Source organism: Myotis nattereri, assembly GCF_964212035.1.
Source record: "Myotis nattereri genome assembly, chromosome: 14".
NCBI lineage: Eukaryota > Metazoa > Chordata > Mammalia > Chiroptera > Vespertilionidae > Myotis > Myotis nattereri.
In genome coordinates, this window is record NC_138089.1 from 15,166,389 (window position 1) to 15,183,809 (window position 17,421).

At 38.4% G+C, this 17,421-nt stretch overlaps 1 protein-coding gene across 1 annotated transcript in view; it reads left to right on the forward strand.

The window, feature by feature from the left end:
* FHIT (fragile histidine triad diadenosine triphosphatase) overlaps positions 1 to 17,421 on the forward strand; it is a 951,724-nt gene that overhangs the window by 216,164 nt on the left and 718,139 nt on the right. The window contains exon 2 of the mRNA XM_081105853.1: positions 8,717 to 8,836. Within this exon, the coding sequence (XP_080961979.1) occupies positions 8,734 to 8,836 (103 nt within the window). The 5' untranslated portion in view covers positions 8,717 to 8,733. The remainder of the gene's footprint in view (positions 1 to 8,716; positions 8,837 to 17,421) is intronic.

The window sequence follows — 17,421 nt, forward strand, 5'->3', positions numbered from 1 at the left end:
GTTCCCTGATAGTCTGCTGGTTAGGATCTCACATCCAAAGGCTTGTTAGGTGCATCTGCTAAAGTCTTGAGTTTCTGAAACTTGAGTCAGTGTTGTTGTTTTTTTCATATATTTTTATTGATTTTTTACAGAGAGAAAGGGAGAGAGAGAGTTAGAAACATCGATGAGAGAGAAACATCGATCAGCTGCCTCCTGCACACTCCTCACTGGGGATGCGCCCGCAACCCAGGTACATGCCCCTGACCGGAATTGAACCTGGGACCTTTCAGTCTGCAGGCCGATGCTCTATCCACTGAGCCAAACCAGTCTCGGCAAGTCAGTGGGTTTTGAAGGTCCTCACATTCTCAGAATGGGGTTTATATTTTGTGTTTTCCCATTGATGAAATAATCTGAAAATAAAAGACATAGGCATATATTCTGAATCCCCAGTTGATCATCAGATACTGTCATGTGGTTTTGGCAGCAAGAGATCCCCTAAATTGACAGAGTTCTCTTTAATTTGATGTGGTTCAGAGTAGAGTCCCTGAAATCTTAAATTCTCAAGTTTGATAAGTCCACAGATAGTATCCACTATAAATAGTATTTTCTAAAGGAGACCCTCTGAATTTCAGTGAATTTGAGTAAGCCACTTGATTTGCTAGATACTTGACATCTCTAAAATGAGAGGGCTAGGGCTAATGGGTCTCTTAAGTGCTTTTGTGTTAAGAAATACTGGAGGTTATTTTTGGGGGGGTGGAGGGAGCTTAGAAGCATATGGCAGTTATATTAGTTGGATAATAATATCTGAAAGCAAACCAGGAAGAGAACTTATCTATCCTGAAATGAATTCTCATCTCCTGTAAGTAGCAGGGAAATTTTACATTTGGGGCCATTTGCTTCTGTGGCCATTGAACCTTATTCCACTACAAGTTAGGTTGCCTAGCTAATCCTATCAGAAAACGTCTGATCAAATCTACTAGTAACAAAAGTAAATGTGTGTAGTAGAGACATTTTCATTACTTTCTTCTATTCACTAATTTTGAAGACAAAGTTCTAAAAATAATGTCATGCTACTAGCAGATGAGAATTATAGGTGATAGAGGATATAAATAACTTCCACATTTGAAAAGGTGGAAAATGGAGACTCATTAAATATCTTGAAGTCACATGTTTTTAGTTCAAAATAAAATAACTTGTTACTAATGAGTACAGAAAAATTAATTAGCTAAAAACATGCCTCTGGTTTTCATTAATATGCTTCTGTTTATTTATAAAGCGGTATCTGTGAGCCTCAGTCACTATTTCTGGAGGGAGCCTAGCCCTTCCATTTCTGCCTCAGCCAAAGCCCACTGATAAGTTCAGAGGCCTAAACCTTAGCCTGAGGTCGCTAGCCCAGCACTCGGTTCTCTGGATGCCAGAAGCCATCGTCTTCATGTTTATTAAGAAACAGATTCTAGGAGATGATTTTTCCCCCTGAGAATTCAAATGAATATTGGTACCTCCAGCCTTCTTGTTTGGCAGAAAAGATTCAGCAGTTTCCATTTGCTTAAAATAAAATTGCTTTCTGCCATTTTCATGGGAGAGGAAAGTATTTAATATTTATCTCAGCCTTGCAGACAGTTTCAGATCAGCAGATGCAGGGATCTTCTCATCACACAATATTGGCTCCTATGCTTTTTTCTACTTTTGTTCCTTTTATGGTTCCTGGAGTTTTTCTTCACCATTGTAATGAAAACTTGAGAAAGCATGTCTGCACGCAGCACAAGTAGGCAGAATTTTACCACAATTGTGAAACAGCAAAGAATGGGTTTGGACAAGGACATAGACTTTCCATTTTCGGGTGCCAGTGTCAGGAGACAGACATAGCTGTGCTTGGTTTGCTCTCTCCTCCAATATTTTCAGACGAGGTATCTGCTGAGCCTGTGAAGTCTGGGAATTACTGAAGCTTAGGGAGTGGCAGAGCCAGGACTCCTGTACATGTGCTGAGAAGGTTCATGTCACCTCCTCATGCTTTCTCTCAGCAAAGGGTAGTTTGGGAGTTGTGTGGACACATCAAAAGGGAAGGAATAACGATGAGGTCAGAGGGCAGTCAACATTTCAAATTGTTGTCAGGCTCAACTCATGAGAAGAAATGTAATAGAATTGCATGAGCTCGTGGAAGGAGTGATGCCTGGGAAGGTGAGGAATGAGAGGCGGGGAAGCCTTGGGTAGAGGAGAAATGGGAAATAATTATGGGTGGATGAGTGCCAGAATGAATATAATCAGCAGTCAGATGGATTGAGGCTGTCTCCCAAAAGCTATCTCAAAGAAATAAAAAGATGAGAAGACTGGGAAAAGGGTGAGGGAGAATGAAAGAAATGTTAGATGGAGTCCCTGAAAGGCAGAGAAGTGAACTGACATCAGGGACTATTTGAAGACATAATGGCCAAGAACAGAAAGAACACAGTGAAAATGAAGGCCTCAAATATGGAGGAAGTTAATGGACCACGAAACAGGAGGACTCAGGAAAAGAGTCTGGAGTGGATTCATTATTGCCCCCCTCCACCCCCCAAAGGAACCTTAGAACTTAACCTTGTTTGAAAATGGGATCTTAGCAGATGTGATTAGTTGAGTTTACTATTGTACTAGAGGGGGTCATAAATCAAATGACCTGTGTCTTCATGAAGGGAGAGGACACACACACAGCTTGGACATGTGAAGGCAGAGGAGAGGTTGCAGGGATGCATCTATAAGCGAAGGGACGCCAAGGATTCTTGGCACTCACCAGAAGCTAGGAAGAGAAAAGGGAGTGCTCTGTCCCAGAGCTGTCAGGGGCACTTGGGCCTACCACCACCTTGACTTCAGTCTTCTGGCCTCCAGAACTGTGAGAAAATGAGTTTCTGTTCTGTTCAGCACTCAATTTGTGACAATTTCTTACTGCAGCCCTCAGAAGCTAATACATCGTCCTACTCTAGACCCTTCAACAAAACTCTGACAATTTTGAGATAGAAACTAGAGCATCCTCCAGGGAACAGGAGTCTGATTGTCACTGAACTTTTCTCCACAGCAACACCAGGATGTGAGAGAGCAAAGGAGTAATAGTTTCCATGTCTTGCAACAAGCAAATTTAAGCTTAGCATTTTATTTCTAGTTACTATATTCGAGTGAGAGGGTAAAATGAAGATATTCGGTATAAAATCTCAGTTTTTCACGTATAGAGAGAACCTCTCTGAAAGTCACTTTAGAGAACATATTCTGGATGGTGGTGGTGGGGAGGAGGAGGGACGTGTGGGTGGTGATAGAAGAACAGAAAAGAATCCAGGAGAAAGAAATTACATGCAGGAAAAAAGAACAAGTAGGAAATTTGGTGATTTTTGTATAAAGAAGCAATGAAAACTTTAGCTTTTAGATTGTGATAGGGGAGATAATTAGAAAATGTTCCACTAAAAATAATTGGAAATGCTGAATGAAATATACAAATATTCACTCAAAGACATAGGTGAGCTATGAAAAAAGGGAGGGGACAAAAAAACAAAGAAGAAACTAAAATTCAAAAGAAGAAATGCTGAGCACATTGCTGCCTGGTATGAGGGGGTGTTTGTAGACCTTTGTCAGTAAGATAAATGAGAAACATGATTGCTTGAGTAACTAACTAATGGTGTGTAAAAAACTACAAAACACGGCATATCAATAACTATTTGAAATTATAACATACTATTATTTCAACACAAAAAATTAGACAGGAGAAAGCTGGGAGATGAACTGTGAGAAAGAGCCAAGATGGGAATAATATGCTAAGGGCATCGACATGAACTGCTTTTAGATATTGATGGAGACATTAAGCCTTAGTATGGATTGTAAAAAGAATAACCACTTCTGAAATGGAAGTGGAATGTATAAGTGGAATGTACAAAAGGAAAAACTTATCTAGCCAGTGGAAATAGGAAGGAGAAAAAGGTGAAACAAAAACTGAAATAGGATATTCAAAATAAACTTAAAGAATAATTAGCATAAATGTACAGGGGTTAAAGTAATCAAGGCAGACTATCCAGTGGGCATAAAACAAAATGCTATAATATATTGTTTATAAAAACCATTTAGAAGGACACAGGTTGAAGATAAGGGGACAGAAAAAGGTACACTTATCAGATACAAAGAAAAAGAAAAACGAACAATAGATCAAGGGAGTAAAGCTAACAGGAACATATGCACATGCAATAAAGTGGAAAGCATAGGGCATTGAGCAATGGAGCAATTGTAGTTAGAAATCGAACAGTCTTTTCAGAAGCTGAATAAACAATGAGACTAACAGTGGGCAGACAAAGACTTGGATGCCTTTGCTGTACCATGTACTAGTATATGGGACTCCGTACTCAACAAATGCAGGCTATATTTTGTTTAGAGGACATGGATTAGTTGGGCCCATGCTTCATCTTTTTTATTATTATTATTAAATATATTTTTATTGATTTCAGAGAGGCAGAGAGAGAGAGAGAGAGAGAGAGAGAGAGAGAGAGAGAGAGATCAAAACATCAATGATGAGAGAGAATCACTGATTGGCTGCCTCCTGCATGCCCCACATTGGGGATCGAGCACGAAACCTGGCCATGTGCCTTGACCAGGAATTGAACCATGACCTCCTGGTTCACAGGTCGATGCTCAACCACTGAGTCACACTGGCTGGGCCATGCTTTATCTTTATGAATCAGGAAGAAAGCCTCATTCTGAACAATCAACATTATAGAGGTTCTTTTCTCTATAGTGTTTTAAAATTAGCCATCACTAACAGAAAGATAGCAAAACATAGTATATGTTTGAAAATGAAAAGACTTAGGCCAAAAATGGAATGAACGATAACGAGAATAGCAAAACTTTAAAGCTGAGTGATAATAAAAACACAATAGGTCACAATTTGATAGAGGACTAATGGAATACTTTGAAGGTAATATATAGCTTTTTGTTACCCAAGAGAAAATTAGAAAGTCTGAAACCCAACAGTTCAATGTTTGATTCAAGTAACTAGAAAAATGGTAACATGGTAAAACTGAAGAAACAATGAAGGAAAAAAATAAACAAATACAAGTTCAGAAAATAAGCAACAAACTAGAGATAATTAATAAAAGCAAAGAACCAAAAGCTGGTTCTTTGAAAAAGTTAATAGGCTAGATATAATTCTTGTAAGACTGATGAAGAAAATCATACATACATTAACAAAATAAGCTAATAAGCATAAACAAAATACAAAACAGGCAAAAGACACAATTATGGATTACATTTTTAATCTTAAAAGAGTATTATAATTTTTTAACATTAAAGTGGACAATTTAGGTAAAAAGGATATATGCCTAAAATATGAAGTAAGAAAAATCTTAATCAATAAACATAAAATAAATTATAATAATTCCCATAACTTAATCCCCTGTAATATAAAAAGGGGCCCAAACAGTTGATAGTGAGTTCTATTTAATTCACAAGGGACAGAAAAATTGTTTATGAAACATTTTATAGAACAAATTTTAAAAGCCAATCTATGAAGTTTGATTTTTTAAACAAAACAAGGGAAAACATATTGACCAACTTTTTTTTATGACATTAAAAACCGCAAAGAATTCTAGTGTAGCAATGTATTAAATACATTCTGATGAAGTTGAATCATCAAAGTGTAAGGATGCATTTGGCATTTAAAAATATCTGTTTCTGTAATTTACCATTGTTAATGGCAAAGAACAAGAAATTATGTCACCAATGATAATGAAAAAGCATTTATTTATTTTTTTCTTTTTTAAAATGGAACCAACCCTTAGGAAACTTTAAATGGTGATTTCTTTTTTAGCTTGATAAAGGCTTTCTACTAAAAATTTATGTCAGAAATATTTCTTAATTTCTTAATTAAAAACTGCTCTAAATGTATTCCTTTTAAGCTTGGAAATGAGACAAAAATGCCTGTTGGTCCTACTTCCCAATATTACTAGATCCCTTACCAATGCAGTAAGACAAGGAAACCAACAAAGGTAGAATTGAGATGAGAAATATAATTATTTCTAAGTCAAATCATGTACAGTTGACCCTTGAATAATATAGCTTTGAACTGCTCAGGCCTACTAATAACACAGATTTCTTTCAATAAATATAGAGTTGCCCTCTGTATCCTTGGGTTTGGTATCTTCCATTGGGAATAGGGAGGGGAGGAGGGTCAATGTAAGTTATACATGATTTTGATTATGTGGGGGGTCAGCATCCCTAACCTTTGCATTGTTCAATAGTCAACTGCATGTAGAAAACCAAAGAAAATCAGAAGAAACTATTAATACCATACAAGAGTTCAGCTAGGTTGCCAGCTTACAAGAATAACATATAAAAATAACATATCAGTAGCTTTATACTGTATTGGGAGTAACAAATTATAAACTCTGATAGTAAGATACCATTTATAATAGTGACATAAACTAAGAGCTATCTAAGACCAAATTTATTAAGCATATAAGGGAAATTTAAGACCCTATTATAAGAGTGTTATGAAGGTATTATAGAATATAAATGTATTTATTTATTTATTTGAGAAAGAGAGAGAAATATCTATTTGTTAAGAATATATTTTTATAACCTTATGGAAGAGAAGGGTTTGTTAAATAAGATTCACAAAGCACAACTCATAACAAGATAATTAATTAACGCATCAAAATGAATGTTTTTTGGCCCTGGCTGGGTAGTTCAGTTGGTTAGAGCATCATCGGCTATGCCAGGGTTGCGGGTTTGATCCCCAGATATATAAGAATCAACCAATAAAAGCACGAATGGACATGGCTGTATGCCAATAAAACTTTATTTGTAAGTACAGGCCTCAGCCTGGATTTGGCTTGTGGGCTGTAATTTGTGAAGTCCTGCTGTACAGTGTGAATAATGCCTCATAAAATTTTTTTAGATTCAACTCTGCCCCTCCGAAACAATCAACTGGTATTTCTCTCCTCTCTCTTTCTCAAATGAATAAATAAATAAAATGAATTCTTTTTTTCAATAGAAGGTATGATAAAAAAAAAAACAACAACCCCAAAACTAACAGATGGTGAACATATAATTGTCATGTTTAATAGATCAAGATCAGTATTTAGAATGTACAAGGGACCCTGAAAAATCAGAAAATAGAAGAAAGGAAACCAATAAAAAAGAGGGCCCAGTATAAATTGGAAATTTATAGAAGGAGTTATATGCATACACACACCTCACATTGGAGACAAGCAAGTTAAAATTAAGAAATGCTGTTTTGCCTATATATCAGTAAAAGCTAGGAAATCAGATATCCTCAAGTACTAGCAAGGATATGAGAAAGTAGGAATCTGTGATACTTTTGGGATACAAACTGGAGAAATATGTTATAAAATGTATGTATATAACCTAAAATCCAATAATGGGGCTCTAGTATAGATACTCAGGAAAATATGTAATGGATTCAAGAACTGGGAGAGCAGTTGTGTTTGGTCAGTGGTTCTGAATCATCTACACAGCTTATTAAAGCATAGATTGCTGGGCCCTTCTCCCAGAGATTCTGGTTTGGGAGGTCTGAAATAGGAATTGATAATTTTCATTTCTAATAAGTTCTCAGGTTAGGGAAACACCTTGAGAACCACTGGGTTAGATGATTTTCAACATCTTTGATTTTTAAGATCGTTGTAAATGTCCTAGAAACCAGTGTTTGCATCATTAAGGCAAACCTTTCATTTTATTTTATTTTTTAAATATATTTTTATTGATTTCAGAGAGGAAGTGAGAGAGAGATAGAAACATCAGTGATGACAGTGAATAATCTATTGGCCTCTTGTACACCCCACACTGGAGATCAAGCCAGCAAACAGGACATCCTGGTTCATAGGTCAATGCTCAACCACTGAGCCACGCCGACTGGGCACCATCTTATTTCTTTGTAGCTGTTAGGTTCTGCTCTGCTGGTGCTTCTACAATGGATGATGTGTGTGTAGCTCTCTGTATCTTTTGGGTCATTGAGAACATTAGAATCATTAAATATATTTATTGGTTTGTTTATAAAATATTAATTTTCCTTAATCTTTTTAAAATTAAATTTATTAGGGTGACATTGGTTAATAAGATATATAGATTTTAACTGTGTCCATTTTAGCTTGCTGCATCCTGGCTCTGTGTCAACCAGGATTTATTTTCACCTGGAACTATATTTGCCCCTTCCCTTTTTTCCCCCTCAAAATATATCTCTTTAATTTTGGGAATTTTACTAGCATAATTCTACGGAAATGCTTGTATGTTTTTGTAATTATAGGCAAGTTCAAACTGTGTTTGTACTTTTTCTCAATGGCTTTTATATAAACAAAGATAAAACCATTGAGAAAAAGTACTTAAGAGTTAGATAATTTAGAATAAATGCTTAACAATGAAAAATTTTAGCTGAGCACAGTTGATGAAATGGATGGGTAAAAACCTGACAGATCTGGCCTAGCAGATTTGGGTGAAGGTGGCAACCTGAATGCAGAGGGATTAAAAAGACCATGGTATTGCCCACGCGCAAGCTTCTGCTGGAAGCCATTTACTGCAATTAAGTGGTGGGGAGAATGGAGCTCTTCAGGAGGACTGACCCAGAATACATCATTGTGGACACTGAATGAGGGGCAGCTTAAATGATGTCTTCTCAAGTAAGAATCTGTAGCAATAGAGTTTGCTTTCTGTTAAGTGGTATATGATGTGAGTTTGTCCATTGACTTTTATAAAGGTCCTAAATCGCTTTTTCTTTCAGATTCCAACTGAGAGAACATGTCATTCAGATTCGGCCAACATCTCATCAAGCCCTCTGTGGTGTTTCTCAGGACAGAACTGTCCTACGCCCTTGTGAACAGGAAACCTGTGGTCCCAGGACGTATCCTTTGTTTTAAGAGAAGAAAAATTTTAAAAGCCTCTGAACCTAACACACCACATGAATACAGGATTGGCCTCCAATATCTGTCCGAAAGGTAAACAAGAATCCACTCAGCACCTCCCCCTCTTTGGACAAACCAGGTAAGATGTTCCATTTATTCTCGATTCAGTTGGTGGCACCGGTAATATGCTTGATCAATTTTGCAGAACTTCTGGAAAGAGTTGCTTAGCAACTGTGGCTTCTGAGGAGAGTTTTTGCCTGACCTTTTCACTGTGGTAGCTGTGTAAATAAATAGGTGCTTCTAAAATAGTCCCAATAAATATCATGGACACTTTGTTTTCAGTTATCAATTGTGAATTTTAATAGTAAAATAGAGATTGGGTGGAACTTTTGTGAAGTGAAAGTAAGGGATTATGGGAAGATTTGAAACTCATTGGTTTCTTTGCCTCTTGGAAATCATTCAAGCTGGAAGCTTTATTTAAATTCATATACATAAATATGCTTACAAATATTTTTTTCATGGTAGGGTCTAAAATAGCATTTTGTCTTGGAAAACATCCCAGCTTTTAGATCAGCGGTTCTCAACCTGTTGCCTAAGGGGTTGCCTAAGACTATCGGAAAATACATATATAACTGCATACTGTTTTTGTGATTAATCACTATGCTTTAATTATGTTCCATTTGTAACAATGAAATTGGGGGTCACCACAACATGAGGAGCTGTATTAAAGGGTCGCGGCATTAGGAAGGTTGAGAACCACTGTTCTAGATCATTGTCCCTCTGACTATCGAGTTGTAGTCTTTCTTCCTATTGACTTCCTTATTCTTTGCAGTGGGAATAGCAGGAATTTGTTAAATGCTTTGGAGAGTAATTTTTATGATGTTGAAGATACCACTTGTGATTATGTGCATATGACTTTTGTACTGACTCTTTAGAATGTTTTTTCTCTTTCTGCCTAACTCAATTTACTCTTCAGAGTACAGCAAAGCATAAAATTTTATATTTTAAGATAACAAGAATATTCCACACTGAGACATGATTTTACTTTGAAATATATTGCTAGTGATTCTAAATCTATAAATATGTCAATTTTTTTTCAGAGTTACATTTTTTTCAGTGGGAATTTTCAAAGTGCTTGAGAATTTTATGACTGTTCTTTCTTGGCCTTGTAACTATGGTACATCAAAAAGAATAGAAACAAGAAAATATGCAACAAAAGATAGTTGTGATTTTATGATAGACTTTCAAATTTCTTGAATCCAAATTTTAACTAAATTAATTTTGTAAATTTATAAAACTAATGACCACAGCAATAAATCAGTGAATGACATACGCTTTTCTTGATATTATATAACGCCTCTTTAAATTCATAAAAAATAGCTTAAATTATACTCAATATTAGAAAATTTCATTCTTTTGTTTATTGATGTAAAAGAAATAAAAAAGTGGCACGATTTAGAAAGATCCTATAAAGCAGAACAATTTTTAAGTTGTATGCCAGTTTTGTAGTGGGTTCTTCTCAAAGACCTGCAGTTCTTGAAATAATAGAAGCTTTTTGCATTTTATTTCTTCATTTGGTTGTGCTGCAAGTTTGCAGTTTTCTCTTTCCTTTGAGGAATTTTTTTAAGCAAAACGTTAGGAATTCCAGTGTCAAAAGAATATGGTTTAAATGCCATCTCTTTTTGGGTGCCAGCTTTAATTGACTTCTGTCAGAAAACTGAGGGAACCTGGGAAGGGATGTGAATTTAGATGAAGAAATTTTAATGCCTTCGACTGAGAAAATGTGGGCTTGGAGAGCTGCACTGCCTTTTCAATGGTTAATAATGGAATGAACTCTGTGAATTTTTTACTTACATCTTGGTAGTAAGAAACTTGCTTTTTCGTACTCTTTTAACCCACTCTGAATGTGTGATGTGTAAGACCTGGTCACAGATGCTTTGGAACACAAGAAACTGACATGTCTACTTCTGGGGACATGTCTGCCCCGAGCAGTGAGCAGGTAGTGAGTGATGATTGCATTTGTCCCACGGGCGCTGGGATTGCCATATGGAAGTGAGTCCTGGTCAGTTACTGTGTCTTTGAGCAAATGCCAAGGAGATGGGGGACATTGTAATAAAATAACAAACCTACTTGTTTGGAAGGGAGCACGCAGGACCCAGTCCTTTCTGAGGACAGAACAGTGAGAACGAGATCATTTTGTCATCAGTTCACTCTGAAAGGTTATCTCCCATCTGCGGTGTTTAAGGTGGTCCGGGGCCAGGGGAGGATGCATTCAGACAATCCTTTTTATATGATGATTTTGTAGCTTTTTCTTTTACTTTATCTTCGTAAACTCTGTTAAGTGATGACTGTGAGGAGAATCTTAATAAGATACTTATTCCCTTGCAGAAAGCGACATTCTTTTGTCCTGTGATTTGGGAATTGAAGCTGTGGATAGTTCAGCCCACTAACATTTCATAAAATAATTGGTGATATGTCTGCAGCAGGCTTTAATCTTTCCCCAGCATTCTAGTCTGTCTGCTCTCATTTAGCCCCTTGGGTGGGTCAGCGAGCCTGTGTCTGGATCTCCAATCAAGCCTGTACCTCGTTCTGAGCCACTCTCTGATCATATTGTTTTCCTAGTCCCTTGCTTACAAACAACTATTGAAAATAATGAGTCTCCTCCCAATCCTTGCCTTTTTTTTAAGGATAAAGTCCAAACTCCTTAGCATAGTTTTTAAAAAAATCATTATCTTTTTTAAAAGTTCACTTTTATTTTTCAATTAAAGTTTCCATTCAGTACTATTTTGTACTGGTTTCAGGTGGTTAGCATAGTGGTGGACAATATACTTTACAGAGTGGCCCCGCCTGGCACCATGCATTGTCTTACTCAGCCCTTCCCAGCTCTTTGCTAAACAAACATGTGTTTCTGTTACCATTTCCCCTGCACTCTCTTCCCCTGCGACCCTTCCCATCCTTTTCATTTCTCAAGTGCTTTGCTACCCGTCCCACCTTTGTAGGAACAACATAGTCTGTCCTTCTTGTGACATTTGGTTCATTAGTCACATGTTGATCATTCAGCAGTTATTACTGAGCTCCTACTCTGTGCCAGGCATCATTCCAAGCAAGTCTCCCATTCTGCTTCCTGTCACAATCGGCGCATTCCTACTGGTGTCTGCCCTGAGTCCTTAGTTCCTGGGAAGGGGTGGGAGCAGGCCCTGCTCTGGCACAGCTCTTTGTCCTGGCATCCGAGCACCTGCTGACTGCATTTAGTGAACCTGCAAATGTCAGGAGCACCCGGATCATTTCAGCTAATGGGGTGGGGCAGTAAGGGTCTGAGAGGTCCCTGCCTGTCAGCATTTTCTGCACAAATCCAAGTCTTGTCACCATTTTATTCCAGATTTTTTAGTATCATATTCAAGCTCTGTTTTCCCTTCATGCCTTGTCAGTGACAATCTTGTTTATATTTCTGTGCTATGACTGTACCGCGTTAAGTCTAAAAGCAGTGAATGAATGGACGGCTGATGGGAAAGGGTTCTTTCCCTTCCTTTTGTGTATGTTGCATGTTAATCTGTCAATGGACAAGTCTGTATTTTAAGGGCAGTACATTGGCATCCTTATGTGAACTGGAAATTTTTATCTTGTATTTTTGGTGATTTCTTTTTAAAAAGAGTATGCAGGCGGCCTTTGGGGAATGTGCCATTCAGAAGAGACTTATAAATGTCATCTTTGAACTTGTGCCCTCGCTAACATTTTGAGGGCTCCCCATCCTCAAGCCTTTATTCCTATGACTTTGCTTCCTGACTTTTTCATACCTTTCAGAGGAGGAGAGGAACTGTCAGATCAGGGGCTGAGGATCTGCTTTTGAAGCAAGACTATTTGCTTCCTGCTCAAAGAGCCACTTCAGTCCCTCCTTGTCCCCACCTAAGGCAAACACTCTGTTCAGCGCAGTGTTTGAAGCCGACTGAATAGCTCTGGCCTCCGTGGCGCTCCACTCTAGAAGAATGTGTCGGAATGTCTTTAATCCATTAATTTCTTGTTCCTGGAAAGTGCTTTCCAGAGTGTCTTGGTGAGAAAGCAGAAGCGTCTGGAATGGCATCTTTAGAATTCAGCAGGAGCCCCTCACTCCTCAGTGTAGCCCAGCTCCTGTCCATGGCTTACATGCATTTGAACCAGGATGGTTCCCACTTCTCCCCACCCCCTCCCTTTGCGTTGTGCAGTGCCTACCTCTCATCTTGAGTTGAGCATGAAAAAATAAATTTGAACATTAGCGGAATCCATTTGGGGACTAGGGCTTTTATTGTAAATAAAATTATTCATTTGTTATGTCCTGTAGTTTACAGCAGACAGAGTATTGATCTTGGGTTTGCTTTCAGAATGGCATAAGGAGCTGTAATGTAAGGGGAACGTGGCAACATTTGTGGACGGGATGAATGTGGTGTGTAACGACAAAGACAAACCTCCCTTGCTGGCCATACTATATTATACAAATCATTTGTCAATAGATTATTGAATTAGTTATTCGAAAGCAGATTTCTCCAAACAGGAGCATCGCAGACAATGTTATCAGGGCCAAACGACGTTAGAATGATGCATTGAGGATAGCCTTCCAAGGTGTGTTTGTGAAGAATTGGACTAAGTAACTTAAAGGACATTTCTGCTGATGTATTAGAAACAAAAGTTTTGTACAATGGAAATTTTGCGCTAAGGTCCAACTTCAGTAGATAAAAAAGAAAACCCTGGTAAATGTCTTTTAAAACACAATTTCAGCTATCCAAACAAGCGATGTTTAGATTTCTCTCTTTTTCAGACCATTTCATGTTGAGTTCTCAAATAAATGAAGAAAGAATAAAAATAGCTTCGTTACTTAACAGTGCTTTTTTTGGAAGCACTATAAGCTCTAAGATGCTATAGATAAAAGTGCCCTTTTAATCCTTCCGTAAAAATCAGAAAAATTCGTCATTTCCTAAGTAAGTTGTAATGCTGTGAATTTCTTTAATTGTTCAGGAAACTGCAGTTATTAGTGATCTGATGATCTTTCATTTCTCAAAAATTTCTTTATAAGCCTTCCTGTGCAAATAAAATGAGTGCAAGCACATTTTAATATCTTTCTTACTAAAGATAGATGTTTTTGCTCTTAAATTTCCCCAAGCCTATGTCTGTTTTTGCACCCTCTGTATGCCTGCTGCATATTAGGAGGTTCAGATACTCTTGGAGAGATGTTCAAAGACAATCTTGCCATCCTTTGTCCTGAGCTGTCACTGGGCAAGCTGGTTTTCTTGTCATATTTTCTTGCCTTTATTTGGCAGATTATTGCATTCCAAAGCTCTGTGTGTAGCCGTGGCTGCTCAGTCAGAGTGCTCTTTACCCTGTTTCTATGGGGAAGATTCCCATGTAGTGTGCACCTGTCTTTGGTTAGTAGAGGGCATTGCTACCAGCTAGAACCAGTTTGTGGTGGCTTTGGCCAGCAGGAACAAAGGGAGCTCTGGGATGCTCCTATAGTTCACTAAGTTGCTTGACATCTTGTTTTCAGTGTCTAGAACCTGCCACAGAGGATCCTGCCAGCCCCCACTGCAAGGCAAACCTTGTGTGACCGTCATCCATCTCAACTTGTCATCTGAGAAATTGTCACAGAGAGCAAATACATTTGCTCTCCGACCCCAGGGTTTTAGTTGATAGTGACCTTGCACTGTTAAGGAAGATTCTGAGGCTGCCTTCAGGGTCAGCGGGCAGTAGCTAGCTATCAGGTTCCAGAAGAGAAAGGGGAGCCACCCTGGCCAGGCTCTAACTCTCCCACGTTCATTTTTTGTTTCTGGAGCTGAGGCTGGCCTCTTTACTGTTAGTATAGACAGCATGATGGATTGTTGTCACCTGAAACTGAAGGGGTTAATAGATACTTTGTATGTGTGCAAGGAATATTTGAAATTGGATGGAACAAAATGGGTGGACTTTATACACTTTACTCTGGCTCCTTCGAATAAAGGTGGCCGCCTGTGAAACAGCGTGCCTGAGCCCTGTACATCTTGGTCTGTAGGCCTCATCTAGGCCACCTCCTGCTAGCCGCTGCTCCCCGGCTCCTTGCTGCCTGCGGCTGGGGAGGACATGCACGCGATGGCGTTCTGGCTCACTTGGCTCCTTGCTTGTTAGTTTTCCCTTGACATTGACCTCTTCTCCGTAGCAGGGTTTGCCTTCTGCGTTAGGCCCTGCTGTGAACGAGCTGAGACGGGCTTCTTGCACATGCTTATGTGCTAGAGGAGGAAACTCCAGCTGGCTTTTCGATCAGAGCTTTCAGGGGGTTCCTGCATTCTCTCAGAATTGCACAGAACCCATAGAATCACGTTTATAACCAGTTAAAGATACCTCTGCAATCTGCTGATCTATACAAAATGCAATTTTGTGTGAGGGCAGGAAAGAGGAAGATGATACTAGGAGTGTTCTTTCTCCCACTCTAGCAAATGATAGAATGATAATTTTATATATGTATTAAAGTAACACTTTGAATATTTCTTATATTAATTGCAAAAATGAGAAGTCTGTAACACAGAAAACCATTCCCCATTTCTACTTATTTCTTTGTGAAACTTTCCTCAGGTAATTTCAAACTATCAAGGTGAGCAGTCACTGAACGCAGTTCATTGTATTCTGGGCACATTTGTGATCTGCTTTCCATGAAAGTCATCAGATTGTGAGGAACAGGAAGAGGCCGGGTCTGTGCTGCCAGCCTGGCTCTGGTGACAGAATCTAATTAGAAGTAATGAATGGAATAATACATCATTACTCAAAGAAATGTCATGAAATTAACTCAAATAATGCACAGTGTATCCTGATTTCCATTTTCAATGAAAATAGATTTATTAGAACATCAGTAGACAGTTCATGTTTATCCTATATCTTCATACACATTTCAAAACTGTTAAAATCTATTGAATAAATATACATGCATTTTCTACAACACAATAAGTTAAGATGGCTTTCTTTTGCTAATTGAGTCTTATGGATATTCTTTATTATATACATAATGTGTATATATGTTCACTTCTTAGAATTAGCATAATTAATTTATATTTAATGCAAATTAATGATCTCATTTATTTACTTAGCTCCCATTTCCTTTCTGAAACTAATTGACTGAAAACATAACTACTATACATTTGCAAATAGCTCTTGGGCATAATTCTTAAATTGGCCTTGTCCTAAAAACTGCCTACAGTATTAGCCATCTGAACCAGCTTTGTAATCTAAAATATTTTTCTGGGATTTCTGCTCCAGGCTTTAAATATGCTTCAGGAGTCTCAGTTTGGCTTAGATATGCCCACAGCTGGGGGTTAAGAGGTGGGTCGGTATGCCTTAGGCAGAGGAGTAGTTTTTATGTGTAGTGGTTAGTATGACATGGGCACTGACCAATGTGATAGGTGTTCTGGAACCTCTCTGCTGAGCCAGACATGAGCCTGTTAATTTCTGCATTTTGGGGAGACCTAGGGGTCCCCAGTGAGGCAGAGAGGAGTGAGCAGCACTCGGGGAGTAGTGAGTACAGAGCTCTTCAATTTTTTAGTAACAGAAATGGGTGTGACAGTGGGTATAGTTGCAGTAACAGCCCTGGTTTTAGAGAGGCAAAAACTGATAGGAGGAAGCTGCCATTAAATCCTGGGGCTCAAATGTGGTATTTATTCTTCAACATCATGGAGGCTAGCAGAATAGTAGATTGGCCGATTAGTTAAAAAACAACAGAATTCTCTTTTCGTTCCCAATGGCCGTCATCCTTATGATGAACTGGTAGCTTCCTACCAGCGGGTCTGGGAAAGCCTGGCTATGAGACCCAGGCAGGGTTTTCTGTCTTTTCCATGTGGGGGTGGCGGTGTGGAAAGTGTATACACACACACACACACACACACACACACACACACACAGAGACACACACACACACCTTATTAATATCTTCTGTTAAAAATATTTTGGAGATTAATTAATTAAAATAATGTTTCAAGGTGAACAGTGCAATTGGAGTCAGTATTCTGCTTTGTGTTCACTGACCCATGAACCTTTCAAATAGAAAAGCTGAACTTCAGGCCAATGGTGGTCCTACTTCATGGGAATCCAGATTGCACCCAAACTCCTAACCCTCATGCCATTGTCTGTCCGCCCTCTAGTTGTCCACATGTGCAGCCAAACTTCCTGTGGCATCGGTTAGGTGTTCTGCGGACTTATTCTCCCTAGTTTCAAACCTTCCCCATCACTTCTGCTTTCCAGTGCTTTATTGTTGTAAGATAATCTTTTAAAATTTTTATTTATTGACTTCAGAGAGAGAGAAAGAGAAATATATCTTTGTGTTGTTCCACTTACTTATGCATTCATTAGTTGATTCTTGTATGTGCCCTGACTGGGGATCAAACCTGCAACCTTGGTGTATCAGGATGATGCTCTAACCAACAGAACTACCCGACCAGAGCTCTCCACTGCTATAATGTTGTAAATCTATACTCTGCCACTCATATTTTTGCTTGACTTTGGTGGGTTTGTTGTATCATAATCATCAGTATTATTTAAGAATAGGATTGACCTTGGTGACTTCTGAAAGTCTGCAAGGCTTAAGCCTGAGCTGCGGTGC